At 53.3% G+C, this 16,199-nt stretch overlaps 6 protein-coding genes across 6 annotated transcripts; 4 read left to right on the forward strand and 2 right to left on the reverse strand.

Moving 5' to 3' along the window:
• Nucleotide 1: 1 nt before the first annotated feature.
• Nucleotides 2-2,798, forward strand: BU26DRAFT_471537 (Endopolyphosphatase). The gene is made up of 3 exons (XM_033825382.1): nucleotides 2-147; nucleotides 217-763; nucleotides 815-2,798. The coding sequence occupies exons 1-3, from the start codon at nucleotides 12-14 to the stop codon at nucleotides 2,406-2,408; spliced, it is 2,277 nt and encodes a 758-aa protein (XP_033690753.1). The 5' UTR covers nucleotides 2-11; the 3' UTR covers nucleotides 2,409-2,798.
• Nucleotides 2,799-2,847: 49 nt separating this feature from the next.
• BU26DRAFT_598603 (uncharacterized protein) lies at nucleotides 2,848-5,762 on the reverse strand. The gene is made up of 5 exons (XM_033835036.1): nucleotides 5,572-5,762; nucleotides 5,373-5,527; nucleotides 4,248-5,316; nucleotides 3,356-4,192; nucleotides 2,848-3,299 (listed from the first exon to the last, which is right to left on the reverse strand). Exons 1-5 carry the CDS (start codon nucleotides 5,731-5,733, stop codon nucleotides 3,180-3,182), a joined length of 2,343 nt encoding a protein of 780 aa, XP_033690754.1. The 5' UTR covers nucleotides 5,734-5,762; the 3' UTR covers nucleotides 2,848-3,179.
• A 282-nt stretch (nucleotides 5,763-6,044) lies between these two features.
• BU26DRAFT_526414 (uncharacterized protein) lies at nucleotides 6,045-9,900 on the forward strand (the record flags this gene model as incomplete). Its single annotated transcript, XM_033830699.1, has 11 exons — nucleotides 6,045-6,089; nucleotides 6,229-6,376; nucleotides 6,457-6,699; nucleotides 6,747-7,857; nucleotides 7,907-8,051; nucleotides 8,679-8,816; nucleotides 8,876-8,966; nucleotides 9,023-9,048; nucleotides 9,204-9,552; nucleotides 9,604-9,770; nucleotides 9,829-9,900. 11 exons carry the CDS (start codon nucleotides 6,045-6,047, stop codon nucleotides 9,898-9,900), a joined length of 2,535 nt encoding a protein of 844 aa, XP_033690755.1.
• Nucleotides 9,901-10,687: 787 nt separating this feature from the next.
• On the forward strand, nucleotides 10,688-12,344 carry BU26DRAFT_512717 (phosphoglycerate kinase). The gene is made up of 3 exons (XM_033827453.1): nucleotides 10,688-10,826; nucleotides 10,889-11,309; nucleotides 11,362-12,344. The coding sequence occupies exons 1-3, from the start codon at nucleotides 10,761-10,763 to the stop codon at nucleotides 12,126-12,128; spliced, it is 1,254 nt and encodes a 417-aa protein (XP_033690756.1). The 5' UTR covers nucleotides 10,688-10,760; the 3' UTR covers nucleotides 12,129-12,344.
• A 5-nt stretch (nucleotides 12,345-12,349) lies between these two features.
• On the reverse strand, nucleotides 12,350-13,079 carry BU26DRAFT_598607 (uncharacterized protein). Its single transcript, XM_033835037.1, has 3 exons — nucleotides 12,664-13,079; nucleotides 12,498-12,600; nucleotides 12,350-12,447 (listed from the first exon to the last, which is right to left on the reverse strand). The coding sequence occupies exons 1-3, from the start codon at nucleotides 12,803-12,805 to the stop codon at nucleotides 12,417-12,419; spliced, it is 276 nt and encodes a 91-aa protein (XP_033690757.1). The 5' UTR covers nucleotides 12,806-13,079; the 3' UTR covers nucleotides 12,350-12,416.
• Nucleotides 13,080-13,720: 641 nt separating this feature from the next.
• BU26DRAFT_7413 (uncharacterized protein) lies at nucleotides 13,721-16,023 on the forward strand. The gene is made up of 2 exons (XM_033836291.1): nucleotides 13,721-15,835; nucleotides 15,895-16,023. Exons 1-2 carry the CDS (start codon nucleotides 14,001-14,003, stop codon nucleotides 15,953-15,955), a joined length of 1,896 nt encoding a protein of 631 aa, XP_033690758.1. The 5' UTR covers nucleotides 13,721-14,000; the 3' UTR covers nucleotides 15,956-16,023.
• Nucleotides 16,024-16,199: the final 176 nt, after the last annotated feature.

Genomic DNA, 16,199 nt, shown 5'->3' on the forward strand with positions numbered 1-16,199 from the left:
GCTTTCTCGCCATGTTGCGGCCTCGAGACGCGCTCGTCTGCGCGCTTCTCGTGTCCTGCACGAGCTGCCTGGGTTTAAACGCAGGTACCGAGAGCCTCCACAAATCGTCCGCCCGCAAGCTCCAAGGCCGCTTTCTCCATATCACAGGTACCGTTCTCTTCTCTGCAGCACCCTAGAAGTCATTCCAGAGCGCCCAACGACTAACCGAATTCGCAGATTTCCACCCGGATCCCTTCTACAAGACCTATTCGAGCACCGAGCAAGATGCAGCCTGCCATCGCAAACGCGGGCCCGCCGGATTCTACGGCGCCGAGACGTCCGCCTGCGACTCGTCCATGTCGCTCATCAACGCAACCATGGCCTGGGTGAAAGAGCACCTGGCCGACAAGGTAGACTTCGTGGTATGGACTGGCGACTCCGCACGCCACGACAACGACGAGAAGATCCCGCGCACGCAGAAACAGATCATCAGGCAAAACGAGTTCATGGTCACAAAATTCGCCGAGGTCTTCGGCAAGCAGGACAATATCAACGACACCGACCCGACAAACGATTTTGTCATTCCCATCGTGCCGACATTTGGTAATAATGACATTATGCCGCATAATATTCTGCTAGCGGGGCCCAACAAGTGGACGTTGAGGTACCTGGATGTTTGGAGGAACTTTATTCCCGAGGCACAGCGGCACCAATTTCAACAGGGTGGCTGGTTCTACGTAGAGGTCATCCCTGGGAAGCTAGCTGTCATCAGCATAAATACCATGTGAGTCGTGGAGCTGCAACCAGTTATCAAGCAGGTATTAACGAGCGGCAGGTACTTCTTCAGCTCGAACTCTGGCGTCGACGGCTGCGCGAACAAGCATGAGCCAGGATTTGAGGAGTTCGAATGGTTGCGTATACAATTGCAGCTCTTGCGAGATCGCGGCATGAAGGCGATGCTGATGGGTCACGTCCCACCCGCGCGGGTTGACAGCAAGGAAAGCTGGGAGGAAACGTGCTGGCAAAAGTTCACCCTGTGGCAGCGGCAGTACCGCGACGTCATCGCCGGTTCGTTCTTCGGACACATGAACATCGACCACTTCATGCTCCAAGATTTCAAGCAGCTTAAAAAAGACACGAAGAATGGCATCATGGCACCTGCCAGCAAAGTAAAGAGCAAGAAGGGTGAAGTGAGCTTGCTAGAGGATGGCGAGGTCACTATAGCATCTGCTTCAGATTACTTGCTTGATCTGAGACAGGCTTGGGCCAAACTGCCTTCTCCGCCGTCCAAGAACTCGCTTTCAATAGCCGACTACGTCGACGCCGAGGAGGAAGAGAAGAGCTTTTCCGTCTGGCAATGGATCGTCTCCAAGCTCTCAAAGTCTAAGAAAGGCGCGAAAAAGGGAAAGACTCCGAAAACCAGCAAGAAGAAGTACCTCGACAGAATCGGCGGCAAATACGCTGAACGCTACAGCATCGCCCACGTCTCGCCCAGCGTCGTCCCCAATTACTTCCCCACGCTCCGCGTCTTCGAATACAACATCACGGGAATGGAAGACATCATCATCCCGGTCACCCATAACCGGCCGAAGTCTGCACAATTCCCTCTCCAACAGCTGCCAGTCACAGATGGCGACTTGTTCGACGACGAAGTCTATCTGCAGGATATCCAGAGTATCCTGAAAACGAAGAGCAAGAAGAGGGAAAAAGGTGCATTGAAGAAGCCGAAGAAGTACAAGTTCAAGGTTCCAAAGGGACCATCTAAGTCCTCACCGCCGGGCCCTGCATACTCCCCGCAGCCTCTTACTCTCATGGGCTACACGCAATACTTCGCCAACCTAACATACATAAACAACGACTTTGTCTCCGAATCCCTCCCTGCCTCCACCAACGATGACTCCTCGTCGCACATGATTTTCGGCCTGGAAGTCGACGAAGGCGGTGTGATCGAAGCAGCGAAATGGAAAGAAGGCAAGCACGGCCAACACCAGGGGAAGAAGCCGCGCCCAAAACCGCACCCGAAGAAGTTCGCCTTTGAGGTCGAATATGACACGCGAACAGACAAGGTGTTCAAGCTCAAGGATCTGACGGTGAGGAGTTATGTTGATCTTGCGAGGAGGATTGGGCAGGATCATACTTCCTCTGTCACAGCTTTCGAAGACGAATACCTCGAGGACGATGAATGGGAAGGGGATGACGACTTTAATCAAGAAGACGATGAAGAGGACGGGGATATAGAGGACATGAAGAAGGGAAACAAGAAGAAGAAAGGCAAGAAGGGAAAGAAGAAGAAGGACAAGAACAGCGCGTGGTTCACCTTCGTCAAGCGCGCTTTCGTCGCCACTATGGATCCGCGCGAGATCGAGGAGTTGTTCAGCGCTCGTGCCGAGTCCCCCGCCGCAGAAGATCAAGAAGTCATGGAGTTGTGAAGAAGAGCATACACCTATGGCTTATGCATGGCAAGGTGGTTGATATACCCTGGGAAGGAACTACATTTTAGACTTTAGCGATTGTCTTCATTAGATTTTGCATGATATGACTGACGAGACGGGTTGGGCATCAGCGGCGCTATTACATTGGCTTACTTTGTAGAATTGTGGAGTATTAACTTTTTCGCTTCATCGCAATGTTGCTCTTTTCGCATGACTCTTGTCGCCTTGAGATCAACCCTACAACTGCTTGCCAACTTAATTTATGCTGTCTCGTGCAGCCCCCGGGATCTCATGAACACAAATAGCTCCACCTGCACATCAGTGACCCCCTGGGCTAGAGAAACCGACCATCATGAGGCTCGGAGTCGCTCTTCACGCCGAGTCGATGTAGATGTCAGCATTACCCAACATCACGCGCGGTAGGTAATGCAGATCTAGGTAGACTTTTCATTACAGGTAGCTTTTTCGATAATATATATACACGTGACCGTTCCCAAAGGTGCTTAGCCCACCAGGTTTGTCAGGCATGAAGAAGCAGATGCCACACGATGGTTTCCCAGATGTGGGTATCCGCACCCTCAAATTTGAAGCCTTTAGCATAGTAGCGAGGTTGACGGTACACCTCATTATGCCCATAAGCACCGTGTCGCTCTGTAGTGGGGACGGTAACCACTAGAGCTCGACAATGGAATCACACAAATCGCACTTCCTGCTTTCCCCGGCGAGGTGCATAGATAGAGGCAGACCAGAGTTAGGTCCACCTTCTCTTTAATCCTCCTCGATTTCACCCTCCTCGCTTCCGGATCGAAGAGCTCGCTCCTCCTCCTTTGTTGGCTGGGGAACCGGTGTCTTAGACTTACGGTCAGGGCGAGGAGAGTAGCGAGCGCGCTGGAGGATAAGTCAGCATCTGCGAAACTAAGAATGAGAGAAAGAACGATGCTTACCTTGCTGTCGCGCCTGTCGGCTGCGCTCACGTCACTCTCTCGTCGGCGCCTAGCGGACAAGGGACGACCTCCGCTGTCACCATAGTCCAACTCGCTCACACTACGCTCACGAGGATCCGCCCTACTAAGGGGGTCCCCACGCGAAATGTAGGAACGCTCGCGCTCAGCTTCACGTTCACGGCGCTCACGACCATAGTGGTCGCCGCTGCCCTGGCGAGACCGCTCATACCTGTAGTCGTCTCGCTCACGATCACGACGATAAGGAGGAGAGAGGCCAGTGCTGTCGTTGTTCCTGTAACGTGCCTCCCGATCCTGCTGGGCTTGTCGACGCTCGGCAGCGTAAGGATCATGCTCAGGAGAGCGAGTGCGCGTGCGGTGACGCCGGTGAGTGTCAGAATGTCCGTTGCGATACTCACGATCTCGGTCTCGCCTGTCCCTCTCGCGCGTGTCACGCCTGCTCCGGTCCCGACGATCACTCTCCTTCTCCTTGAGGCGGCGGATGTACTTGTCGAAGACGGATTGGCGAAGTGAGTCTGACTTTAGCGCGCGGTATTCGTCGGTCTTCTCAACACGAGCACGTACCGCTTCCCAGGTGTCCGAAAGCGTCACCGGAGGATCAAGACGCTTGATAACAGAACGGAGGTTATCCATCGCGTACCGCTCATGGTGTTCCTCATCGCGGCGTTCATCGTCCTCTCGCTTTTTGACCTTCGCGATGACGTAATCGAAGATGCTCCTCATCGACTGATCGTCCATGTTAGCAGTGCGAGGATCAGTTCGCATTACGCTCAAAAACTCTTCGAAGGGAGTTGCGGTCACGACCTCGAAGCGCTCATGCTGGTGTCTGTTAGCATTGTTACGTGCAGTTGCAGTGAAGAGCTTCTGGACTAACCTCGAGTACATCCAGCGCATAGCGACGCTGGGTACGGAACTTCTGTTCCTCGATCTCCAGAGCATCCCAGAAGAGATCAAGCGGTGATGACCCGCTCTGTCCTAGCATAGCAATGTAGCGAGGATCGTCCTGAATGATGTCGTGAATGTCCTTCCACTTCGAGCCGGCCTTGAGCCTACCATTCTCTTGCAGTTCGTCCAAGAGTTGCCTGAAAGCATCCCGATTCCTGCGCTCGATGCGATGCTTGTCACGCCTCTCCGCCTGTACGCGGTCGTTGTGCTCTCGCTGAAGCAGCCTAATGTGTTTTTCAAACGTGTTCAGAACATCCAAACGATGGAGAGGTTGGAACTTCTCACTGTTGAACTCGGGATCCTCTTCCAATTTCTCTTCGGCGGACTGCCAGCGAGTGAACGGCTCGAGGTCAAGTCCTTGCAGAAGAGTCATCAGCTCATCTAAGGCAGTCTTCTTGTCTTCCGCCTCCTTCTCTGCATTGGCGCGTTTGAGAGTGACAATATATTCTTCGAACAGCGCCCTCCGCTCATTATCGTCTTTGGCAGAACGGAAGACTGTCTCGTCTTCCAGAATAGGAAGAGCGGTCTTCCAACGCGTGTAATGCTTGATCTCCGGATGGGAGCGTAGCATAGCTGTGAAGTCAGTGCGCAGTTTAGCTTGACGGTCTTGCTCTTTGTGCTTCTCTTGTGCACGCAGCTCCTCGCAGTATTTCTTGAAGGCTTCTTCGCGCTTCTCTGGCTCAGGTATCGCGCGCCAGTTGGGATCCTTGATACCGGCGCGAACGGCCCGAGACCACTCCCAGTCGGGCTGGACCTTCAACTGCTTGAGTACCTTCATGAAGGCAGCCTCAGCTTCCTGCGGGCTCGCGAACTGCAGGTCCGTCGAGGCCGCAAACACCATGCTAGGGCGGTCGACGCCATATCCGGAGTCGCGATCGCGTCGGTCAGGCGGCTGGTAAATGTCGCGGTCGCGGTCACGGTCACGATCACGATCACGGTCGTTGCGGCCTTGCTCAAACGCAGGAGGAGGCATGGAAGGTCCGGCAGCCCAAGCACCACTGTTTCGAAAGTTAGTAGGACGGCCTCGACGATGTTGTCGCTAGTAAGCACTTACGGAGGCGGCCGCTGTGGCGGCTGATTCCTGATGCGCTTGAGATTCTCCGCGACATCGTCGGGTATATCCCAAGTCGTCGCTTTTGTCTCCTTATGCGCCCAGTACTTCCTCCCGCCGGAGTCATAAATCTGCCAAGGCGTACCAATCATTGCGCGCTACATCGTTAGCAATTCACTGGTACTCAGAGGGAGGCACTTACCTCGTCTTCTGTCATCAGCTCTTGCGGCTTTTCCCATTGAGTCTTGTTCGTCAAGGTGTTGTAGTAGTACTCTCTCCCGTCTGCAGCTTTGGATGCCCTCCAGGGAGAGGGCGGCATCATGGCCGGCGGCCCCATGGGTCCAGGGGGTGGGTAGCCGTTCATGCTGGCGGGCCGAGCTGCGCGTGTTAGTCTCTGCTGCAGAGGTGTTGGAGATCGCGACAGGCATAAAAGGTTGTTTTGGAGCACGGTCCACGCGGCTCGGCAAAACAATTCCCCGGACCGTTATGCACGTGAATCTGATCCATTCCTCCAGGCGGTCGCACTTCTACAGGCTATTCCTTGTTTTTGGTCTTTTACGTTGCAGGAAATCCTTGGGCGAGGACAGGACGGCGATTGGGAAGCACATGTCATACGTGTTCGGAGTCCACGGGTTGTAACCAGTAACAAGCGTTACTGCTTGAAAAGGGGCCGCGATGGCTACGAGCCCTACCGAGAGACAGCCTCGCGGGAGTGCTGAGGTATGTTGATCACGGTGATCATACTATCGTTGTCTCATTTCTTTTCCATCTGCTGAAGGCTTTGCTCACTGCTTTGTGGCTCGCCGCGTTTGCGTAGCCTGACTTTTGGCAGTAAGGCTAATGTGCATCTCCCTTGCAGTTCGTAGAGTGCTCAGTCCTTGAGGCTGTTGTGCCTGCTGAGTCTACCATTGATGTCGAAGATGAGCTGAGCTCATGGGACGGCACTAGCGAAGACGACAGTGGCTCTATATTGCCTTTTCTGTCACAGCGGCAAGTGCTACTCTTCGGTATGTTGAACCTTCACTCAGGTTTTTACAGGCTCTTACTCATGCATAGGCGATAGATGAACGAGTATCCGTCCATATAGTGTTTCGGACGCCATTAATAGAAGACACGACTTTGAAGTCGTACTTGGCCAGGCTGGCTATCAATCTAGAAGCATTCGCCTTTAGCACAGCTCCGCCTCCAGAACCAGAAACAAAAGCTCCCCCTCCAAAGGAGCTGATATTCTCAGAGACAATCAAAGCCTCGAATGAGCCGGCTATTGTTCGCCATGAGGAAGAAGGCAGTCCTCATATCTATGTCATCTGGAAGGTGGAGGTATTCATATGTAAGAGAATGCCTGTGCCGGTCGTTTTCTCGTCTGACTTTCGCTAGGCCGGCCGCGAGGGAGATTCCATAAACCAGCTGTCTATTTCCAGCCTACAGCATCCCTGAAACCCGCTGAGAAGGCTAAAAGGAGTCTCCTCGACGATGAATATCTTCCGAGCAGGGTCCCGACAGCGCTCAATCTCCTTCAGTCTTTTGAGAACGATCCTGTTCTGGCTGGTATCCATCCACGACTGTCTGCATTGAGAATAAGCAAGATCGCGCCCACCGCCCCGGTAGCGAAAGAGATGGTTCGCCCAATAAGAAATGGCCAGCGACGTCTTTTTCGAGCATTACCCGCTCTAATATGGCGGATACGATATTCGAAGGTCCAGGCGGCTGTAAGCGATATGTCGCTTATGGCTTCTTTGGACTTTGAAGTTGCCTATATCACCGGCTGTAGTATCAGCATCGAGGATATCGATCTGTCTTTACGAGGAGGCCACGTTAAGGCTATTGCTGACTGCATCGACACTACTGCAGTCTACAAACCAGGCGACCAGCTTACCTATCTCTACAAGATCACGCCAGATCTTTCTCTCGATGGCACACCGGCGTTTGGAAAGGAAGGACATATTCTGACACTAGAAGTGAAGGCAAAAGTACTCGTATCTGAGGATTGCAGGCCATTGATTACCATTGGCTGGCAGACAGCCGTCGATTTTAATGCCGATCTGAATAGCAGCTTAGTGAAAGCCGCTCATAGACTTAGCAACCCCACTGCACAACCCGTCAAACCTCCGAATCCAGACTCGCTTCCCACTCACGACACTTCGAACCAAGAGGGCGATGACGCTACGAACAGAGTCATCAATGTCACTCTCACAATATCAGGACCACCTCGGGTCCAAGTGGGTGATGTCTTCCACTGGAACGTCTTCATAGTAAATCGCTCAGACAAGACGCGGAAGCTGGCCATCTTAGTCCTACCGAAGAGGAAGCGGGATTTCGACAGGCACAAACCACATCCCTCTACATCCTCAGCGGGCGGACACCGAGGAGAACAGAGGGATCAATTGGCGAGTGCAGTCGTGGATGAGAACATCGTCTACGCCAAGCAAAAGAACGCAAGAATGGAAGCGGCCGAACTTGTATGTCTGACCACAGACGTACGGATAGGGTGAGTAATTTAGATTCGATACCTCAAGTACTGTGCTAATAGAGCAAAGTCATCTCGCACCAGGAGCCTGTTACACAGGAGACTTGAAATTCTTGGCACTCTCTCCTGGAGTACTGTCTGTAGACGCCGTTCGAATAGTGGATTTAGCCACGAACGACACCTCAGACGTCCGTGACCTACCAGCGATAGTGGCCGTTGGAACGGAGGACTAATCTGGGGTGCTTTATCCGGGGATTACTGTTGAGCTTTTCGGAATACATGGCAACGGACGGGTTGGCAATGATCAAGTCGCAAAGCACACAGTAGCGGCCGTCACAGACCAGGGTCATAGTAGGTAGTACCGTACAGTAAAGGGCAGCCTGAAGTGCTTCAGAGCATCAAGTGCGGTCTGCCCTCACCTTGCTTAACTGCATTGAAACCCTTCTGGTTACCGTGTCCATAATCCTTGTCCATCGGCCGGACGCCCCAGAAAGACGGCTCCGTTCTTTGCATTTGCCTTGCCCTGCGTAGTATTGACGTTAGGGAATGCGAGTTTCGCAGTTAAAGTGCTCCTTCTTGCAATGTTTGAGTGCCGGAACGATGCGCACAAGAGACGTCACAGGCTTTGACGTGATTTGTGGAGCGTGACTCCGCCTCAAGACCCGTGGACCTTTTGATCAGTCCCGAAACCGCCGACCGCAACCCCAAAGGCGCGCATTCACCGGACCTGACCTCGAGCCAACACCGTCGGCGCTACCAGCACCGCACCGCGAGACGACATTTTCCTCCGTTCCTCAAGTGACTAGCCCCGCCGGCTCGCGACAAACGGTGTGGCTTCGTAGGGCTGTCGCACTGACCTCTTTCCCCCATTGACGTCGACCGCGCATCATTCAAGTGCACCCACCGCAACCATGTCTATCGAAGGCTCCCGACGCAGGGTCTTGTATACTCTGAACTCCCGTTGGATTTACGGTAAAATTGTGAGTAGTACTGCTTCTTGTGCTAGGGATACATGCTGATGGATGCGATCGCCGAATAGCCTCTCCTCCACGCCGCCGTATTCCTCCTCCAAATGGCCGCAGTCTCTCTCTTAACCCGCAAATTCAACACCTACTATGCCCAGCGGCCAGGTAAGATGCCCTGCGGAGGTTTCATGTATGCGTCCTGTCGCTAACGATGCTCACAGTCCTTACCACCATGATCACCAATGCTGTACGTTGTCATTCCCGCAACCCGACACCCTTTACACCCCGAGCGTACCGAATCTGATATTCCCTTATTATCACCCCGTAATGGAAGCTGCACCCATACTTGAACCTATACCGTATAACCGCGTGGCGAGAGACGTTTGCTGATGACGAACGCAGATATTGGGTGGCATAGCAGACACAGTAGCACAGACTTTGACCGCAGTGCGGCAGCGAGCAGTGCGGAAAGGCGGGCCCGACAAGGACGACTTCCTCGCCATCGAGATCCACGAGCTGGACAAGAAGAATCCGTGGCCGCCAGGCGAGCTTATTCCGGACTCCAAGAAGCTCCCGCCGCCGTTCGACTTTGAGCGATTGACAAGATTTATGGCTTACGGTTTCTTGATGGCTCCGGTGCAGCATAAATGGTTTGGATTCTTGTCGAGGACATTCCCAATTACGAAGACCTCTGCTTTCCCGCCTGCCTTGAAGCGAGTCGCGTTCGACCAGCTGCTGTTTGCTCCGATCGGTATGGCAAGTTTTGGCCACTATTGTTTGCTATTGGCTGATTGCTTTCTAGGTCTTGCGTGCTTCTTCACTTTCATGACGGTCGCAGAAGGCGGCGGAAAGCGCGCAGTTGCACGCAAGTTTCAAGACGTATATGTGCCAGCCCTCAAAGCCAATTTCTTGGTCTGGCCAGCAGTTCAGATCGTCAACTTCCGCCTTATGCCTATCCAGTTCCAGATTGTAAGTTCAAGCTGATGTTCTATTGTGTCATCGCTGAGATGCTGACTATTTCTGCTAGCCCTTTGTCTCCACAGTCGGTATTGCCTGGACCGCATACCTCTCCCTCACCAACTCCGCCGACGAAGTGTAAATATCCCCGCGCATACAAAACTATTCCTTACAACGCGGTCATGGCTTTGCATAAGGGGAAAGGGATCGGTCGGGACCGGGCACCATGGAGATACCCTGGAATTTCCTGCGCAGAGCGCTTTGCATTTCGGGCTGGCGGTAACATAGGAGCTTAGCGCTTAGAGCATAGTAACGGCGCCTGGTCAATTGCTTTAGGAGGTTGTCCTCGCCCTCAGCTACTTTCGTTCGTTAGGTCGCAATTGCATCTTTTTACAAAATTTCGGAATATTCCAGCTGAGATAGCATTAAAAGTTTGATCTCCCGGCCGCGGGTGCAGTCCCTAGCCGCGCCCGACAAGATGCCATCGGAAAGAAGATCAGACTAGCGGAATGCCATACCAATCATGGGTACGATGCTCCTTGGTCTCCTGATGCCATGTGAAGGGCGAGAGTGCCGCATCGGTTATTCGGACCATGCTTCACATCAAGCAGTCCTTGGAACGCTGGAGAGAGTAGATAGTATTTTCTTTTCCAGCTTCCCGTTTCTTTTCCGAACAGCTTAGAAGGTCAATGTTGCTTGCTTTTCTTGCGTCGATAACGCCGCAGAGAAGGGGTGACAAGAATTATCTCTCAGCCCACTCGGGTGCCCCGCGTAGAACGTCATAAAGCTAGCCCCGCGCGTGGTAGGGCAGGGTCAACAAAACACATAACACCACCCACGCCGGCCCTTTCCTTCCCTGATGTAAGTGGCCCCATATAACTCTCACCTGTCCGAGAACGAGTCCTGCGCTTTTCTCTTCTTCCGAATCTTCTTGTCTCAAGGTTGCCCTTCTCTAAGCTACCAATTGACCCCTCCAGCAGAGCATCCAACGTCACGCCCAACATGTCTCTCTCCAACAAGCTCTCGATCACCGATGTCGATGTCAAGGGCAAGCGCGTGCTGGTCCGAGTAAGCAATGTCTCAGTAATTTGCGATCGTCCAGCGATTGACCTCTAACTTCTACACCACAGGTCGACTTCAACGTGCCCCTCGACGCCGACAAGAAAATAACCAACAACCAGCGCATCGTCGGCGCGCTCCCCACGATCAAGTACGCCATCGAGCATGGCGCCAAAGCGGTGATCCTCATGTCGCACCTCGGCCGCCCGGACGGAAAGGCAAACCCGAAGTACAGTCTCAAGCCGGTAGTTCCCGAGCTCGAGAAGCTATTGGGCAGGAGCGTCGTCTTCACCGAGGACTGCGTGGGCAAGCAGGTCGAGGACACTGTGAATAATGCGAGCGATGGACAGGTTATCCTGCTGGAGAATTTGCGGTTCCATGCTGAAGAAGAAGGGAGCAGCAAGGATGCGGAGGGCAAGAAGGTCAAGGCGGATAAGGCGAAGGTGGAGGAGTTCAGGAAGGGGCTGACTGCGCTGGGCGATATTTACATCAGTGAGTGCTGCTACGGATTGATTAGAGGAGCTGTGAAGTTAATTGACTGCAGACGATGCCTTCGGGACTGCCCATCGCGCCCACAGCTCCATGGTCGGCGTCGAGCTCCCACAGAAAGCCTCAGGCTTCCTCGTCAAGAAGGAGCTCGAATACTTCGCCAAAGCGCTCGAGAACCCTAAGCGCCCCTTCCTCGCCATCCTCGGCGGTGCTAAGATCTCTGACAAGATCCAGCTCATCGATAACCTGCTCGACAAGGTCAACACCTTGATCATCTGCGGTGGCATGTCCTTCACGTTCAAGAAGACTCTCGAGGGTGTCAAAATCGGAAACAGCTTGTTCGACGAGGCTGGCAGCAAGACCGTGGGCGACCTGGTCGAGAAGGCGAAGAAGAACAATGTCAAGATGGTGCTGCCGTGCGACTATATCACTGCGGATAAGTTCGACAAGGATGCACAGACGGGATATGCGGAGGACAAGGACGGCATTCCAGATGGCTGGATGGGTCTCGACTGCGGGGAGAAGTCGATCAAGCTGTACAAGGACGCCATCGACGAGGCGCAGACCATCCTCTGGAACGGCCCGCCAGGCGTCTTCGAGTTCGAGAAGTTCGCCAACGGCACGAAGGCGACGATGGACGCTGTTGTGGCTGCCGCGCAGAACGGCAAGATCGTCATCATCGGCGGTGGTGACACTGCGACTGTTGCCGCGAAATATGGTGTTGAGGACAAGCTGTCCCATGTCTCGACCGGTGGGGGTGCGTCGCTCGAGCTGCTGGAGGGCAAGGACCTGCCCGGTGTGTCTGCTCTGTCAAGTAAGTAGATCACGCTGCCACGACTAAGGAATGGCTCAAAATAGATTGGAAGGGGTTTCTTCGAGGTTATGATGTATGTTATTAGCTTTCTTCAAGCCAAATACAATCGATAGGTATTGCACCCGGACCGTCTGCTAGTAATGGCCGCGTTGCCCAACATGATTCTCTTATCCTGGGCTCGACCTGCCCTCTGCGTGCAATGCTGTACATCGGAGCGCCGTGCTCGGTAACGCCATATCAAAACCTCTATGCCAGAAACGCCGACCGGTGCGCGGGTTATCGAAGTCTAGGCGCGCTCATTTCTGACCAAGCTTCTTGAGCTCCTCCCTACATCTAATTAGCACGCTTGCCATCTTCCTCATCACGTTCCCACTCACTTTAACTGCTCCGAAAAATCGTCGTTCGTGTCATCGTCGTCCCAGCTCTCCTCCCAAAGATGTGTTGTGCTTCCGGGGATCTGAGTGTCCTCTTCTGTCCAGTCTGCCCATTCATCAGCGTTTACATCTGTGCCGACTTGTATCTCTAGCTAAAGGTGTATCATACCCTCGACAGGGAAATCCTCAAACTCGTCGTCTTCCTCCAGTTGGGCCGCGGGCTTCTTGTCCTTCTCCGTCTCGCCGTTCTTGGCCTTCTCGTCGACGACGGCTTTCTTCGTGTCGTTGCTGCCTTGGGCGGAGGCGGACATTGTGGGGAATGTGCGGGGGGTTCTTGTAAGGGTTTCGTTCGGGCTACGTTAGTCGAGCGCAAGCTATCGGTGGGTTCACAGACTCGTTGCAGATGCTCTGCTGTGACGGCGGCGGTCGGTGAATGGAGTTCCAGCGCCGATGCTGGCGGGCTTGGCGGGCGTGAACAGAGTCACGTGCTGCGGCCCTCCACGGCACCTTCCAAGGTTATTGGTAGTTTCTAGGTGCAGAAAGGCACAGCCTTGCCGGACGCGCGGTTCCTCCGTCTATCTTCCGTGTACCTTTTTAGAAATATATGATTTGCTCTATGTCCGATTGTGCTCAAGCCAGCGAAAGCACCGCGTTAACTCGTCCGGTGACGTAGGTCTTAGGCACGGACAGCGGAGAGTCGCGCGGAGCAGGCGAAGTAGGTAAGCAATGCCCGCTGGCAACTATATAGCTCAGTCCTTATTTCAGCCTCATGACGGCTACCTAATGGCAGCATCTTCTACCAGCGCTTTATTCCCTTTCCTAGTCTCGCTCGCTGTCAATTATCCCCATTGTTCCCTCCTTGACCCCACTAGGATTTGCGCAAGATGTTGAAAGTCGGAGGATGGCTTGCGGGCGGGAGGCACAAGGCGCACGGGCAGAGCAAGAGCTTGAATGCTCTGGATGAAGTGTCTCAGAGTGAGTGCTCAATTGAGGAGTCGTGAAGATGAGCGGGAGCTAACGGAGGCTATAGTTGAGGATGCAATGGGCGGTACGCGTCTATTCCCCCTTAAGACGTGGCCCGAACTAGGAATAACGTTACACGACTACAGCCGTCACCTACATTATGAACGACGATGTCGATGCGGCTGAAGAGCATCTCAATAAAGGCAGCTCGCCGTTCCATCAGGTACGATTGCGGCCTGAAAGGCGGCGGTAGGCTACAATTGATACAGAAAGGCTTATACAAGTGTAGCTAGGGAAGGGAGTAGTTACGTTCATGCGGGCAACGCTTGGGTTCGAGCAGGATATTATGCGAGAAGGTCTGGCGTGCGCTTCGAGAGATCAAACGGAGGATACTAAGCCATAGTAGCCTCGCAGACCCTATCCGACGCAGAGAATGCCGCGTACGAACACCAACGACGAGCCCACCGTACCCCTCACACGTACCAATCGCCGATATATCCACCGGGGACCGAATACGCAGTATGTCTGGCAGAAGCGCAGCTTATGAGCGCAATTGTAGGAGTGCTGAACGAGAGCTTGACTGAAGCGATCAAGAGCTTCTATAAGTTGAGGAAGGCATATTTGACACTAGAAAGCGTCATGGATGCGGAGAAGAAGTTCTTGAAAGAGAGAAGCACTAGCAGTTTGAATTCGACGGCTTCGGATAGTCCATCAAGACCGGCTTCGAGAAACTCGACAAAGGGTGATAGTCCCCCGGTTCCTAAACCTCCGACTCCTGAAAATATATCGGCAACGGCGTCGAGCACAAGTCTCAGCCGCGACAGCTCGGAGACAAATGTAGAGAATTCAAGTGAGACGACGGTAGAGAAGGAGAGCCAAGACGATGATGAGGACGACTTCGACTTCATGGATGCGGCGGAAGACCATCAAGATGTCGAAACCCCTAAGGAATACATGGGGCATCTTAACGTACCTGCAGAGAAGGGCGAATCTGTGGAGCTGGACAATAGCAAAAGAGAGCTGCACATCAAGTCGAGCTCAGCGCCAAATCTTCCTTCCCAGGAGGTCAGACCAGACACATCTGTACCCGACGCCATAGAGGACTTCGAGAAACTAGCCCTATCCGACACCGTCAAAGCCGCGGATGATGTATCTCTCTTTAGCGACCATCCCGTGGACACTTTCATAATATCCGGTTCTAATTTCTGCTTCGGTATTCTGCTTGTTATCATCTCTCTAGTACCTCCAGCTTTTGCAACGCTTTTAAAGATTGTGGGATTCAAGGGCGACCGGGAACGCGGCATCCAGATGCTTTGGCAGGCGTCTAAATTTCACAACATTCACGGCGCGATGGGTGGTCTCGTCGTCTTTGCCTTCTACAACGGACTCAGCTTCTGCGACATCGTCCCCCAGACAGGCGAGGGCTCCTACCCGAAAGAGCGATGCAAGGTCCTGTTAGCGGACATGCGGAAGCGCTACCCAAAGAGCCATCTCTGGCTACTCGAAGAAGCGCGCATGCTATCTTCAGAGAAGCAATTGGAGAAGGCTGTCGAATTCGTAGCGAAAGCCGGAGAATCCCCGCTCAAGCAGCTCGAGGCTCTAGGCTGGTTCGAGCGCAGTCTGAACACGATGTTCATGCACGATTACGATGGCACCTCCGCTGCTTTCCTCAAATGCATCACGCTCAACAACTGGAGTCACGGCCTATACTATTTTATCTGCGGTGCATCGCACGTCGAACTCTACCGCCGCAACAAGACCTCCAATCCGTCCGCCGCGAAAGAATATGCAGCCAAAGCAGAAAACTTCTTTAAGAAGGTCGCGCCCAACACGGGAAAGAAGAAGTTCATGGCGCGCCAGCTCCCCTTCGACGTATTCGTCAACAGAAAGATCCAGAAATGGGAGGCCAGAGCCAAGGAATGGAACTGCGCTTTCATCGACGCAGTAGGCGTTTCGCCCGTCGAGGAAATGATATATTTCTGGAGCGGATACAGGCGCATGCGGGATGAACATCTGGACGTATCACTTGAGAATCTCGCCTGGAGTGAAAGCCCTGAGAACCCTTTTTGGGAGAAGGAAAGCATGGATGAGAAAGGCATTCTTGCTCTCTTGAGGGCGGCCACGCTGAGAAGTAAGGGCGAGACGGGCAAGGCGAAAGAGATTCTGAAAGACCAGATTATTACCCATGATAGAGCGTTGTTCAAGGGACCTTTGAAGGATGCGTGGACGGCACCATGCTCACGATACGAGATGGCCGCGAATCTGTGGACGGAGGCAGATGCGGATGGTAGGCCTGAAGAGCATAAGGACCTACTCGAGGAATGTAAAACATGGTTGCAGGAAGTATCCGGATGGGAGAGCTTTGATTTGGAGGCTAGGTAAGTTCCACAGAAAAAAATGAGAGGGTGTGGAAGGCCATGTGCTAACCCCGGAACAGGATCGGTATGAAAGTCACCACGGGAAAAGGAACTCTGAGGAGGTATGGAGTGGACTGCTAGTCGTAAGAGACTGTTTTAGTCTGAACGTTGAGCAACTTCAACCAGGATGGGCAACGGGTGTTTGGCTGAGATATATGCAAGCGCTTTGGCCTTGAGAGCACAAGAAAGCGAAAGCGGTCAGCGTTGATCCTTGTTTTACCTACATGTGTAGTTTAGAGACAAAGGGTCTATGTTACCAGGAAATGGTGATGGGCATAATACATCCGAGAATATGAATATGCTAGAGTGTTGCATACCATCCGAA

Source organism: Trematosphaeria pertusa (genome assembly GCF_010094035.1).
Source record: "Trematosphaeria pertusa strain CBS 122368 unplaced genomic scaffold BU26scaffold_1, whole genome shotgun sequence".
In the NCBI taxonomy this organism is placed as follows: domain Eukaryota; kingdom Fungi; phylum Ascomycota; class Dothideomycetes; order Pleosporales; family Trematosphaeriaceae; genus Trematosphaeria; species Trematosphaeria pertusa.